General features: G+C 43.4%; 1 protein-coding gene across 3 annotated transcripts in view; it reads right to left on the bottom strand.

Moving 5' to 3' along the window:
* cadm1a (cell adhesion molecule 1a) overlaps positions 1-15,773 on the bottom strand; it is a 259,787-nt gene that overhangs the window by 34,127 nt on the left and 209,887 nt on the right. For all 3 annotated transcript variants that reach the window (XM_056595050.1, XM_056595052.1, XM_056595051.1), the window contains exons 4-6: positions 9,633-9,785; positions 8,931-9,068; positions 3,067-3,225 (exon numbers count right to left, since the gene is read on the bottom strand). In XM_056595050.1, the coding sequence (XP_056451025.1) occupies positions 3,067-3,225; positions 8,931-9,068; positions 9,633-9,785 (450 nt within the window). The remainder of the gene's footprint in view (positions 1-3,066; positions 3,226-8,930; positions 9,069-9,632; positions 9,786-15,773) is intronic.

Genomic DNA, 15,773 nt, shown 5'->3' with positions numbered 1-15,773 from the left:
TTACCTCTCCCCTTCCCCGTGATGGACAGACCGGTTAGCGGAGCCGCACGGGAACCCTTCCCCTCCCTTTTAAAGAAGTGTGGTTTGTGTCGGATGTCTGTAGGCAAAGTTTGTGCCTGCACTCAAAAAGTTTGTGTGAATAGAATCAAAAGTTGGCGAGCAGTGACACGAAATGTGAAAGGCATGGGCAATTCGTTCTTTTGAAAAAGACTTGGTTGTCACGTAGCGGCTGAATTGCTTCCATTACAGCTCTGCAATAGATTGAACCCAGCAAACGAAGGTAGATTCTATTTCCCCATGTTTACCCGAAGGCAATTGTACAAAATGTCTCAGATTTTGTCTGATTGACGTTGTCAAAATGGAACGCTTAAGCAGGGACTGCCTCAAAGACCTTTGTAGGATCGAGAAATAATCACCAACTAAAGACTGAAAAAACATTAAATGACAATTCTCCCCGAGGCATAATTTGTGGCTTTTATATGCTATCCTAAGACCAACTGCTCATACACAGTGTGTTTTAGTGTATGGGGACGATGTTTGCCATTGCAGGAAATCATAGAAACAAATAGGCCTTTCATCAGTTGACAAGGCATTGTGCGGACCACCAGACTGCCTAAAAGCTGTCAAACACTCGGGTACGAAAGGCACAAAGGTGCAAAGCTCCCATTTTGGAGAAAAAACCCCACATGAAAGCCATATAAATAAGCCTGAGCAGCCTTAAGCACGGCCTGTAAAGTCAATAACGGATAACAATGCCCTAATTGGCCTGGCTGCCAACATCTGTCTAACCTGAAACCCCCATAGTTGGTTAGGGGGCGGAAAAGAAAGACCAACATGTACCCTAACCTGCCTTGCAGTCGGCCTACCTAGGAGAAATATCAAGAGAGTGAGACACTTAACACTACAATGTTCATGTATTTGTAATGGGGAATATTACAACCATTATAACATAATGGGACATTTCTGGGTTTTGCAGATCACATGTAACAATTAAAAAATTGTGTTTAATGTTTGCACCAGCGATCACTTCCAACACAGCTCAATGTCTCAGAGCGTCAGCCATGCAAAATATTTAAAAAAATCATATCAAACATTAACTTTATTGGCCAGAAATATGAGAACAACCTGGGAAAATGCAATTTCAACAGGTGCCTTTTGGTGCAGTTTCAGATTGCTAGGCAACTACTGTAAAATTAAGGTTTGCTTATTGCCATGCTAATTACAGTCGTTTTGCCAGCATTATCCTCTGAACACAATTAGCTAAAGTAATTTTTATTTTTTCCTTTCCTGGGTTCCCTGTTTTCTCTCCCTCTTTTCATCACCCTGTGATCGTTATAATAATTGTCACTTTTTGTGGCTCTATCTTCAACTGTCTGCACTATGAGATCTACAACTTAAAAAAAAATATATCACAATAAAATCTCCTATTAGGAAGAGGTACAAGACGTGGTGAAATAAGATTGAATGTCACACCTTGGTTTTTCAATGTTGGTGAATACACACACTGCTACTTGTTGAATACATCTTGCTGGGAAACTTCTAGAACCTCCCTCCCCTCATTTGTTCCATTTTCTGAGCAAAGAAAGGTGAAGTGAGGTCAAGGCGCACACTGAGCTGGAGAATGTCAAGCCTGCAGAACCTCCGGCACGAGGTGTAAAAACACAGGAAGGAAGGGAAAGCAACGTCAGGTGACGCAGGACTGCTGCTGAGTGAAGGACGCAGTCGGGTGCGACTATCCATGAGAATTATACAAATTACTCCTCTGTATTGGCATTATTATCATGCAATTAAAAAAGCAAGTGCTCCTCTCATTTGGGTGATTCTTTAGTTCTTTCATGCATCCCAGTTCTTTCCTGTTAAACGCTTGTGAAGAATATGTAGCTCTAGTTATTTCTATTTAGTCCATCAGCACATAATGGATTCCACACTAGGTTCAACTCAGGTGATCAAGGTTGAAAAATGGCATCAATTATACTCCCTCCCCGTCAAAAATAATAATATTTAAAACGCCACAGCGAGCATCTCTGCGGTACGAAGCCGGAAGAAAATTAGTTTCTTTCAGAGGTGTCACCTGAGCCACCATGCTTGGGGTCTGTCATGCGGTGAGCGGGATGACAGTCCTCCTGTGTGAATCAGGTATGAGCATGGCCAGGGACTGTTGGCTTCACATATTTTCCCAGATCCTCCGTTATTAGAACGTGGGAAGGAAATGAGGTTGCCCGCATAGATGAATTGCTCCTCACAGGAAAAGGTCAGACGCAGCAGGTGTATATCCCTTCTCCTCGGAGTGGAAGCGATTCAGAGTTTTATGAAGCAATACGTGAGGGGTTATACGGTGGCAGGCCAAATCGCCGCAAGTCAGAAATAATTTCCAGAGCTGTACTTGCTGGCCTTGGGCTGAGCCTTGGGCCGCATCCTGACCAAAAAGTCTGGTTGTTTCATATGAACGCTGCCGTGCTGCAGACAGACAGATGGGAAACAGATGGGCAACATGGATCCGGATTTTTTGACTGCAGCAATGGGAGTTCCCTCAAAAGATGTCCAAAAGTCAATCTGCCTTTTTTCTTAACAATGGTGGTTATGAATCTCTGCTCAAGCCCCGGGCATGTCTTTTGACTGCTCGAAATGACCCTCTTTTTCTTCATTGAATCGCCTTACTTAAGGAATATTGAAAAGCGAATTGCAAGCAACAGGAGGGAGCTCATTCATTTTTTTATTGGAGAGCCTTGATTTTACCATGCCTGTTACTGTACAGGTATGGCATTCAGAGCCGGCAAACTGTTTTCCAACTTGAATAGCAGCCCTGAAAATTTTCCACACAGTGATGGCAATAACCTTTCGCCTCATCAAAGATGCTACTACCTCTGTAGTTTGACTCCAACATTTGGCTGCTCTTGACCTTCCTGAGAAATGTTGTATTAGACCACCATGGAGCACGAGCATGTCATCTCCGGGCATCAACGAAGGCCTTCACAATCAAAAGCCATGAGCGGGTGTTTTTGCGTAAATGCTTCATCATTTTGGGAATATTGGATGAATATCTCACAAATAAGCACCAGTACTTACATTGCACCTCCAGGTATTTTTTTGCTTGGAAGTCCTTGACCGCGGGATGATCGACGATGCACGCCACAGGCACGCCGTCGTCCTCCTTGCTGACGGTGAACGCTAGCCGGCTGGTTACCGTGTACATCTTGTCATAGGCGAGCTCCACTTTGGGCTTGCCTAGGGAAGGGAACAAACACACAGGCTTATAAGAACCGGGTTCATAGAGGTTCACCAGGTTTAGGATATAAAACTAAAAAGTAACCACAGTTGAATGGGAGACATTTTTGTTGTAATTTCTAATGGGATTTGAGATTAGTGATTACTACTCATCTTGAGTAGTACTTCACCTAATACAGAATATATCACAACATAATATATGGATAATCAAGATTGCAAGTGCACGTGCACACACCCTTCGTTTCCCGAACACTTTATTGTACCCCTAGTGCTGCGGTGATAAGTCTAAGATAAATGTTTTGTAAGAGATTTATAAAATTGGTTCACTTCGGAAAATAACTTTTACTTTCTGGCCTCAAGGCTGACGGAAAAAAATAGGAAAAGGTAAAACTTTCTGCATATGCAGACAAAGGCAGCTATTGTGTCTCAGTTAGTCCAGCGCCTCCCTTACAGCGACCTTGGGGATTATGTTGAAGCGAGGGTTGGCGGGTTGTCCTTGGAAGCGGTCAGAGAAGGTGAATCGGCGGAAAATCGCCTGCTGTCAGGGCCTGTTGTGCAATTGTGAATACATTATTAGAGAATTCGTTATTTGGAACCAAGGTACTAAATCTGGTTTCTTACTGCCTACCCACCATCATCACACATGCATGAATGCCCACACACCTCCCTTATTCCACTTAGTAGCCGGGCTCTGCCATCAAATTGACAATATGCTAAAAAATACAACTACGAGCGGTTGCATAAAATGGAATGTTTTGTGATAAGAGACAGTGCCGCGCTGGGAATGGCTAGTTGTTTTAACCTCACTCAACCCACTCCTAAATATTATCTTGCATTAAGTGTATCAAGACACATGAATAAAAGTACATTTATTTAAGAGTGTGAATCAAGGGAATAAAGAGAGCAATCAGAGATGCCACAGGCAACGAAAGACTACACATGAGTACGTCTGAATGTGAAGCGTTGAAATGTAACTATAAATTCCTCCTCTTGCTCCATCTCTCTTTTGCCGACACGTACGAGGTGGCAGAGATTGGAATGAGACACAACCCTCTTTTAATGTTCAGCCTTTTTTAACACCGATTAAAAGCAATAGAACTGCAATAAAGTGTATTTATCGGCATTAGTATTAGATCTCACCTTACCCAAGCTTTACTTAACATGACAGTTTGCATTTGCTGAGTTTGTGGGATAAATTAGCTGGTGGATAAATAATAAGCACATCAGAGGAAGTGTTACTTTAATTAAACTAATTAACTGCCTTATGGCAGTTTGTTTTCTGGCATTCACACTGCAGTGGACACTTGTTAACGAAACCGCATTCCGTATGAAAAAACGAACCGGCTCTGTGTAAACAGCATAATGTAGGAGTTGGTGTGAAAGAGTTGCTAAGTTTGTTATCGAGATTCCCTTGGAGATCAGGGGTCTTTCTGCTCTCTCACGATCAGGGGGAAATACCCTGCTTAAAAGTGGTATGTGGATGATACTACCGCCCTAAATGTCTCTCCTGGCTTCGGTAAAACACCCGCAACAATAGCAGCATTATCAACACATTGGTTCCAAAAGACTGAAGTGCTATCGGTCATTTTTTCAAACGTGCGAGGGTGCGAACACACTAAATGCTCTTCGGCAGAATCAGCACAAAAAAAGAAATTTTGACCAATCATATTAGTCATGCTGTTTGAGTGAAGCAAGGATAGTGAAGCATGGGTTAATCGCACAGAATGGTATTGTTCTTTGATGCATGGGGGAAGCCTATTTTTAATAAAACATAAGCCCCTTTTAAACAGCCGGTTCAAGGTTGTGGCGCAATTCTGCCTTGCCTCCTGTAAGGACGTACAAATACGGAATGGGGTGGGGGCAAATTATTGTTCCGCCTTCAAGAACGTAGTGGAGGAAATAACAGATTCATTTATGCGGGCCTCCAATGTATTTCTGATTGCACAAACACATCGCTCGCATAAATCGGGCCATTGCAACATCATCAATCAACATGTTGTTTATGACGCAAAGCAACTTCGCTTGCATTTGTGGTCTAAATGTGAACAGCTAATAAAAGCAATCCAACACTCACTTCTTGTTTAGAAATTACATTGATGTAAAATGCCACACAAGAAACTGCCGCTGTTGTGTCACACGGCACGCCTCCGGAACTCTGGCATGCTATATGAAAGCACCAAAGCGGGGGTAAATTATGTCAGCGTTCTTTGGTTCTGTGTGGAAAAAAAAAGGCCAGCATAATGCCGGATCCTCTTTACGGCAATATTGCGGGATCTCAGTGTCAAGGAACTAAGAGATTTAAAATATACATATTCTATCTCTGGTATCTTAAATGTATTACATGGAGCAGTTTACTTATTTGAAACACTTTATGTCCTCGCATATTTATTGTAATCTCTGGATAGTATTTTTGGTTGAATGCACTTATTGTAAGTTGCTTCGGACAAAAAGCCTTAGCTAAATAAATATAATGTGATATGGGCTACATAAACTACACAGCACTCTTCGTACATTAGTGTAAGATATATGAATGTCAACAATACCTATTTGGAGCATGTTTGGTGGTGGTGATATCCCCCCCCCCCTTTGCATCCCACTTATCCGTATCTATAACTATGTCTAAAACAAAGTGGCGACTCTTAAAGAAAATAGCCCAAACATCGCCTCTCTGTTGCTTTGTGACCTTTCCTTCGAGCTGAAGTCTATTGGAGCGATGGAGTTATCAGTGCTGCAAGTTATTGAGTCACAAGAACATTGGGGATGGGAGGAGGAGGACAGCGACAGAGGTGAGCCACAGAGACGGGAGAGAGGGAGGGATGGTGTGAGAGAAGGTGAAGGAGAGAAAGAGCCAGAGATAACGTTCTGATAACCACGCTAGCGCGCTTGGTAGGGGAGCCATGTCTGGATTTATATTATCAAGCATGACAATTGCAACCTTTAAATGATATTTCGTAGAGCCTGATTATCCCTTAAGGTAATTACGTTCAATTTTGAAGGAACATTTAATTAGAAATGTGTCTGCCAGCCTTTCCGGTCTCTGCTTTTCTCTTCTTTATCTGCTCTCTTTTCTTTTCCATTCACCTGCATCTTTAATTCACCTGGATACACGGTGGGTTCAGTATTCATTACATTACTAAGGTCAATGATAAAGGAACTGGCAGGTCCACTTGGAATATTTATGTACTGTGACGGACAGAAAGAAAAGCACCCAGACACTGATAATAAATGGTTTCTGAATTTTAATCAAAGGCACATGATAGCTTTGATATGGTCTCGATCCGGCAATTCTGTGGCCCTATACTACAGTGTAATCTTAAATTACACTTGAGGGAGAAGTAGCATTGCAGTATTTATTATTAAACTATTGTTTCCCCAAGCGTAGGCACGCTGAGCTTCGAAACGGCAGCACCCCTGCTACAAATCATAACATGGTGTGGGTCTATGGGAAACCAGGGCTTCCTGTGGAAACCTCAATGAACACAGGGAAAATCTATTCATCCATCTATCTATCTGTTCACCCAGGCGTCAGATCAAGAACCCGGTGTGTGTCACCTGAGGCGCATTGCCTGAGGGTCTCACGTGCATGAGATTTTAATCATTGTATATTATCATACTGAGCAGTGAGCACGTCAGGCCTTTGTTTCAGGGTGTTACAAGTTTCTCCTCCATTTAAACGTGGCAAATAAACTAAAGATCTCATTGTTCGTTTTAGAAAGTCATCTCCTAGCTTCAATCTAGTTTATTAGATTATACTATAGTGATTAAATGTTGTGCCGTCTTGGGCCGTCATGCTGTTGGACAGCTTCAAATCTCTGGGTGTTATCCCAGGTAGTTGCAGCGACGTGTCCTCAGTGTCCTCTCTTTCTGAGAAGATTTCCTTTCTTTAACGTTTGTATTGCAATGACGACTCTTTTACAGAAGTTATATTGAATCCATTTTAACTTTCTGCATTGTAGCCTGGAATGGAAATCTTAACCTGTCCAATGAGAACAGACTTGGAAGCCTCATTAAAGTGGCAAGCGAGGTGTCTGGGTTGACTCGGGCCCAGCTCATGGACGTTTATAACAAGCAGGTCCTTAGGATGGCTAATGTCATTTTTCCATTGTTATGATCACCCCCCGCAGAAGGGGCCTGAGCTTTCCGCCTTCTGGCCACCGCTTCAGGGCGTCGGCGAGGAGGACTTAGACATAAGAGCTGCCCGTTTTCTGTGGCTATCGACAGAATATAGCCCGGACACATTTATAGCTTTTTCCTACTTTGTTTCTTTTTGTTGAATCTGCTTTTGACGGTGTTGACAATGTTTTTCAGTTTATCTATACCTCTGAGGTAAGCTTGTGTTTTTATATTGTCTTATTGTTGTCTGGTGTCCAATGGATGTTGCCAGAGTTAATTTTTTTGATGTGGTCATTTGTATTACTTCTAATAACTGGACAATCAAAATTGGTGCTTAGTAATGATGTTCTGCTTGCTTTTATCCAGAATTCCCCCATTGACAACGTAATTATATGTACATTGTTAAGCACATCACATAGATGGATTGTTGTTGCGGGGGCACCAACACACATTCATCTGAAGCAATGCCGGCATGAACGCAGGAGGAAAAGGCGGGTGGACTCTGGCCGCAGCTTTAAGGGTCACCCTGTGTTCCAGGAGGTTAACAGCTTCATGTTGAACCAATCCCTTTGACCTCCGCCCAGAACACCGCCTTTCAGCTTCACAGCGGACCACTCTATGGGTCTTGCTGTTTGTTGTTGTTGTGGTGGTGGTGCGCGCATTGTTGACGCGTGCTGGCTTAGGGCCAGGTGGCAAATGGGAACCTTGATGTGTTCAGGTCTAAACAAAGCGTGGCGCGGGGGCGGCCCATGAGACGGCGCTGCGTGTCTTTCTGTGGGGGTGGTGTCGCCGCGGTTCACCATGGGGCTCGACGCAGCCATTTCAAAGCCCACATTCCCTTTGAAGTTTGCATGAAAACATGTCATGAGGCAAATAGGCCCCGGCCACCACTGTGCATTCACACCGGATTAATGGAGGCAATTGAACGATTACAGTGTTAAAATGCAATAGAAAGAAAGAGCAGATGAGGGGAAAGAACAAAACAACGACTGATGTGAGGAAGGAAGTTGAAACCGAGGGAAAGTTTACCGACACACAAAGGGAGCAGGAGTCCAACGGACGTTGTTAAACAGTACAGCAGCCGAGTAGAATATGGGTTGCTCTTATAACTAATCCTTATACATTTTCAGTTTAGTTTTTACTCAAGAGCACACAAAGTTACTCACTGAGGTTATTTAACTGTGCATTAGATTAGAAAATCTTGGCTTTTGCATCTTGACAGCAATTAAAAGGGTTATATCAAAACCATTGCATATCTGATTTGAATAAATATATATTCCCCTATAGAAGAGTAGAAGCCCTTTCCATGACCAATATCTTAGTTTGGTTTTCATTTTCCTTTTTAAATGTATCCAGACTGAACTTCTAAAGATTTCCCTGTAAGTTAAACACATTATATTGCATGCTTAACCTCTTATTGCTATCACCTGCTGCTGAAGCGACACACCTGTCTTACACTTATTAAAACTGAATTGAAGGGGACAGCGGAGTCGGCAGCCCTGCCCCCGAAATGAACACAACCTGAAGGCATATTTCAGAGGCCGGCTCAGGGGGGTTGGTTCTCCTTTAAGACACAGACGGCCCCCACCCACCTGGCAGCTCTTTGTCACCCTTCATCCACTTGATGGTGGCGGCGGGCTTGCTTCCCATGGCTGTGCACGTCATCTCCGTCTCGTTGCCCTCGCGCAGGACCTCATCCCGGGCCTCGATGATGGGGTTACCCGGAGGAACTATGGGTAGGGGGTGCACACACAGACACACACACAGGGGATGGTACGTTGCAGTGGTTAGTGGTTGTTTGACTCAAAGCCAGACTATACTTATCAACAGATTTCTAAACTACGCCCCTTAAAGCGCTAGACAATGAGTTCCTCACAGTGAGACACCATCAGTGTCCACACTATGTTGGGGGCAGTTATTGTGCTTGCTCAGTGACACTGCGACACACTGGGACACATGCTAGGAGGAGCGAGGGAATCGAACCAGCAACCTTCCAGTCTGAAGACGACCTGAGCAGAATATATTTCATCTACCGTCGGCTCAATATGTTACTAGCGGAAAATAGCCATTTCAGACTCAGTTTAAAAGGCAAAAACAAAGTCAATGTGAATAAGTGTTGATCCAAGTGTGCAGTGGGTATGTGGCCACTGTGGTCAGTGTGAGTGTGTGTGTGTGTGTGTGTGTGTGTGTGTGTGTGTGTGTGTGTGTGTGTGTGTGTGTGTGTGTGTGTGTGTGTGTGTGTGTGTGTGTGTGTGTGTGTGTGTGTGTGTGTGTGTGTGTGTGTCTGGGCGTACCCAGCACGGTGATGTCGGCGTAGGCTTCCTGCGGGGGGTCTGTGTACAGCTGGCACACGTAGCGGCCCTCGTCAGACAGAGACACGTTGGACAGCGACACCCGCAGCTCATTCTCCGAGAAGTTCACCAGCTGGAAGCGCGCATCTTTCAGGGCTGAGGAGAGAAAGGAGAGAAAAGAGAGGGAGGAGAGGGGGGGGGGGGAGAAGAAGGGGGGACAGGTGAAGATGAAGCTGTTGTTTTTAGGGAGGGAACAGCATCATCACTCTAACAAGGCTCTTGGGAGACTCCCATGCTGCACTAAACGTAGGGATAAAATGCTCGGAATGGATCTGCTTCTGCAGCGGTGTGTGAACATGTGCCGGATTTAGCACATGAATGTGATGAATGAAGCTTAGGACATAGTTCTCAGTAGCACAGAGTGACAGGCAGTAGTGTATTGCAAATGTACAAGAATAAAATAAATACAAAAGCTTCAAGAAGTCCCAATCTCTAAAACATTGAAAGCAAATACATGATTTGTGAATTTATTTTTACGTGTGTACATGGAAGTTTATCGCTCCCGCAGCTGTATTCTCACAAGTTGCACGTTGCTATAGGGACGGTTTTAATGAAAAGATTTCCATATGCTCAAACACGCAATCTCTGTTAAGTGTCGGTACAGCCCACTGTAATTGAACAGTGGAGAGGATTATGCTGTGTCTTCAACTGTCATTAGCCAGTCCTGGGGAAAACAAAAATGATGGATGGATCCATAAACCCTGGGGTTGGCCACCCACCTAGATGGTCCAATTTCATCTCTCCTAACTTTGTTGTTTCCCCCCACCCAGCGTAAGTGGCCACTCTCAAGTGTGATACAGTTTGACAAATGCTTCAGACGGTCTACCACACACCAACCCAACCTGATGTGCTGATATGTCTCAGCGTGATTGACAGCAGAGCCCACCGTGGCACCCAGCCATCTATTTTTCAATCTCCAATCACTTCGTCTAAAAGTACAGCACGTCGGGGAATCTGACGCAACATGCTTAAACAACACCATAAAAGCCCTTGGGAAATTTGGGGTGGGACGTTTTTTTAAGGTATGCGCCGAGATTGTATCAATCGAGAACAGCCAGTTAATGGTGTCACATGGGTATCATGTTACTTTTTCAATCCTGGAAAGGAACTATAGGAACAAGTAACAACAAGTAGGTGATGAAGAGTGGAATAAAAGGTGCTGGCAGGCGTTGACAAACCCTCACCACTCATCACGGCAACTATTCTTCCTTTCTTCCCATTTCTCATCAGGAATGAAGAATCCAAGCAGGAGTCCGAGCAGCGAGCGGGAATGGGGGGGACGGGGGGACGAGGGGGAGGGAAGGCAGTGCACCAAAGGGAGTCAAACGGGATAACAACATAGCAATCATTTGTCTCCCTCCCTTTCACCAATGCACTGAAACAGACTACACAACTAGAAAGAGCCCCTTCAACTGTGACTGCTGGCTTTGTTGTTATTGTTGTCATGAATGGGACTTCCGTGTACTCATGGGCCGGGACAGGTGTGCGCACGCTTCGCAAGGTATCTCTCTGATGTGTCTGTGCCCGCACACACGCATGCACGCAAACCACAAGGAAAAGCAACAAGAGACAGCTGTCAATTGTTGTTAGGTGAGTGCTGCATGCAGCGCTTAACTATTGTTCTTCATAAGTGTCATTCTTTCTTTCTTTCCTCTTTATTATTCTCTAAAACTTTGGGACCTATCTGCTTCCTCAAATTTTCACCTAGAGACACCATTCATATTTTAAAATGTTCAGAATAGCTTGGAATCACGCGCTTCCTTTCAGATTTTTTAAATATTTTATACTTTTTAAGATATTCTACTTTAAAAATACTATCTTTTTTTAACATGGGAGTCAATGGGAGGACGGCAGAGCGGTCCTCTGGTACTTCAACTGTTTAAGACGTAGATACATTTTCTTCGTTAACAAATCTACACACTTGTATCTTCAATAATATCCTAACGGAATTTCGATATCATTTAAACTTTCTTCAGAATCAGTTTTAGTTTCATACCGGCTTCGTTTTCAGCTGTTTTCATTGAAGACGTATGCCCATACTGACACTCCTACTCTTTAAGGCATAGTAACTCAATCATTTTTCAACCGTTTACCTTCGTTCAAACCATTTAACAAATCTAGACACTTGTATCTTCAATAATATCCAAACAGAATTTCGATATCATTAAAACTTTATTCAGAATCACAATTTGAGTTTCATACCGGCTTAGTTTTCAGTTAGTCTCGTTGATTTACGTTACTGATATACTTGCTTGTTACATATCACAAGAGAGACGATCAAAGATGGCCCTGTGATATTTAATCTGGTCCATTACTGGTTAATGACAAACTAATTATCAAGTTAGCAGTAATTTGCCTTCACAGAAAACTGCATATTTTTGGCGATTGACGAGAGATGTGAAATTAGAATCAGTTCTACTAAAGGGAGGCTTTTTGAGCCTGAAAAAATGTAGAGAAAGCTTTGTAAAAAGGGTTAGGGCCAATTCAACTGTAAGCAAAGCAAAGAAACAAACAGGAGAAAGGTTTTCAGTTCAAAATTCTTGACCCTGTTCTTTATTGGCTTTGCTCTTTAGAGACTTGATTTCTTTGATACGTTCGTAAGCTCTACATCCTTGTGCCAATTCTAGTGATAATCTAAGCCATCTGAAGCCTCCCTGAACGCAAAGGAGACGCAGCCTATCCTAAAGCCCCGTAAATTGTGAATTGAAAAACCCGGGAAGCCCTGCATACAATTCCTGCCATGGGACGGGCAAGATCTAAACAACTTAAGTGGTTTTGTGAGTCTTGCCATAAATAACTTGACATAAAGCAAAGGTATTAATACTGGCTAAGTCCTAAAGTATAGGGGCAGTCTCTGGTCCCACACGCCTGCTTGACAGGCAGTGCTTAGGGTTGAACATACTTTTCTGCTATGATATCGTAGCACTTGGAGGTGAACCTCTACATGCAGGACAGGACTTTATATGGGGGCTGACACTGCCTGGAGGATGATCATCAGACATCTACCAATCACAGATATCTCAGATCTCCCAGATTTCCGATCCGAGGGGTTTAGCAAGGAGGTTAAACCAATTTCTCCGGGTTCCATCACCGCGGCGATAAAACAAATGGCTCCGGGCTCCGCCATCGCTATTAACGAGGGCTGGGAGCCAAACAGGGTCATAGCTGGGGTAAAACACAAGTATTATTCTTAGTGTTACGGAGAGACTATATTAAGTTTGGCCTCTACAGAGAAAGGTTAATAAATCACCCTGCATATATGCCAATGCTGTAACCCCTAAAGTGGTCATGAATACGATATGATATACATATATATATAACCTGATGAGAATATATATGAAGGGGACAATGGCACATTTCACATTACCCATATCTTTTACCTCCTGGCCACAACAGGATTAGGCTATTACAGAAACTTCTTAAATACAAATAAATAAAAATGCAACAATGCTGCATGTAGCTGCCGTATTTTGTCTTTCATCCCTGCAAGATCAAGCTCGGCAATCATCAAATATAAGAAGCATAGGAGAAGCATATAAATAAGACAAAAAGCAGCAAAGAAAACACATAAGAAACCCGTTTCTCACCAAATAACTCATAATCACAATGCACATTTCTTAAAAGTATTACGGATGTATGTTGTAAAGCACAGGACCAAAACAAAATAAAACTAGAATCAATGATTGAAATATGTATTTAATTCACGACAAAAGCAGGGGAATCTTTTTTGTGTTATTTTCTGCTCGGCAGCCATCCTCAATGGTTGATGTTGCTAATTTTATTGAAGAAAGTATCAAAATAAATAAAAAAAGGTTGAACTCAGCAGCCTTGAAAAGGCAAAGCAAACATAATGGTTATACAGCATTTCTCGTAACGACTATGCAGTCACATACTAAAAGTGCACTGTTATGTGACAAATTTAAGGTATACACTGTTTTGCTGCCAAATATTTATGCCCAATAGTATAACTCACTAGCTCCTATTCCTAGCATTCTACCAACTTTTTTGAATCCATCTAATCCATCCTACTGCCCCCCCCCACCCTTCCCCTTCCATCTTCCACATCCAGCTCTTCCCTTAATCTTTCTCCACCCAGAAGAATTCCCTCTTGACTTGTTTGAGGAACAATCAGAGAGCGAGAGCGAGAGCGAGAGCGTGCGAGAGAGAGAGAGAGAGAGAGAGAGAGAGAGAGAGAGAGAGAGAGAGAGAGAGAGAGACGTGGGGGCCACTGTCTAAGTGGTCGCAATCAATTGTAATTAGCGGCTGGCGATGCTTTCTGAGAGGAACCCATCAAAGTTTTATTATTGGGTGTCAGTGTGGGTGAATCGGGTATGGGGGGGGGGGGGGGGGGGGGGGGGGGGGGGTAATTATGTTCTTACAGCTCAGCTCCACCTTCCTCCCCGATCTGGAGGAAGTTGGAAAGGAGCTCCTATGGGCTCGCTGTGAAGACACAAGATCTAGAGTGCACTTACCCCCCTGATAAAGAATAACTACGCAGCTTGTGCTTGTGGTGATTGCTTTTGTGGTCCCATCTCCTTGCCCCTGCCTCTCAGAGTAGAGCAACGAAACTCTGAATGCGGCTCCCTATATATCGCTCTCTGAGGTGATTTGGCGCAGAAAGGGAACAGGTGTCAGCTTTTTAATACCTTATCCCGAGAATGTGCGAAAATATACCTTGCAGAGATAAAAGCAAATCAAATTGGATACAAAGATGGCCTTTAAAAAGGGGGGTGGAAGGCACCGGCTGGGGTATTAGTTATGTGTTGAGCAATAGAAGTGGTTCTCTACAGAAAATCTGCCATCTATCTCTTAAATTAAACTTAAATAAAATAAAGATAAAATAAAACCTTGAAGCACCAAAATACTTAACACCTAGGAAGACATAGGAAGATACTGTAAACCTTTTACATGAGCATGAATTGTGAGGATACAAAAAACACTCCCACCTATAACATAAGCTGTGGTGTTGACAGACCAATGCCAGTAGGTTAGCTTTTTATTTTAATTGCGTAAAAAGCATTTCAAGTATAAAATAGTTGATTATAAAAGGTCACATGCATGTCATGTCAGGGACAAAACCCTATATAACTTTTCTTTGAGCCCAAAGTCTGCCATATTGAATTGAGCAAAGATACTGTCCATCAAAATTAAAAATATACCCGGAACAAAAGAGGCAAACATTCCCTTTCATTCACGGGAGGGGCTATATTTTGTCAGATTGGTGAAAATTGGGAAAAGTCGTAATTTGCCAGGCTTGAATGACAGAAGGAGCAGTCTATTGTCGAACAGCCAACCCACTTTCTTTTCCCCCAAAGGAGTAAAACAAAAAGAAAATTCCTCTTTTCAAGGACCTTCAGCAGATTGCACTGCTGTAGAAGACAGTCCTTAACATGGAGCCCTTTCAAACACGGTCTCCAAGCATCAATCCCTAGTCTATCATCTTCGAGAATGACTCACGCATCGGGGTTCATGTCACCTTGAGACTTTTTCAAGAGCATTCAAGTATACCAGCCTTGACAACGCGCTCCTGGTGCACATGCGTGTCTGAAGTAAAAAATAAACGAGAACCGGAGTGTGAGACGGAGGAGCTGTCTCTCCAAGCCCCATCTCACCGCTGATGGATCTCTAGCAGTCAATTTAAACTCCCTGGCTTCTGCAGGTGGTTATATCATCCCCTAGACCTAGGCCTCCCCAAGGCTCTGGCTTCCGACAAGTTATGTTGGATATGGAGACACGTGCTCCACATGACTCCTGGTCCAAACCAAGAGGACCAATACATCATGACAAAGTCAAGGGCCGAAGGGCCTGCACACACCTGAGGGGCTCAGTGTACACATGGAGGGCACGCTTTAAGAGCATCGGCTTTCATTCCCTTCCCATGTTAATCAATGAGCACTTCTATACACATTTTTCTTCAGCTGATCAATTCAAGGGTCCTATAGAACAAAGGGCCCGTTGACGAGGAGGACCTCGTAACGATAACCCCAGAGGAATGGAAAAAGGCAGCCGCTGGATATATCTTGGCGTCAAAGCACTCCCCCAATTTTCCCTCTTTGACCCTCTCTTTCCATCTTCTGTGTGAAA

This window comes from Gadus chalcogrammus, chromosome 7, assembly GCF_026213295.1.
Source record: "Gadus chalcogrammus isolate NIFS_2021 chromosome 7, NIFS_Gcha_1.0, whole genome shotgun sequence".
Taxonomy (NCBI): domain Eukaryota; kingdom Metazoa; phylum Chordata; class Actinopteri; order Gadiformes; family Gadidae; genus Gadus; species Gadus chalcogrammus.
The sequence above is the reverse complement of the archived record's forward strand: the minus strand, read 5'-3'. Positions and strand labels throughout refer to the sequence as shown.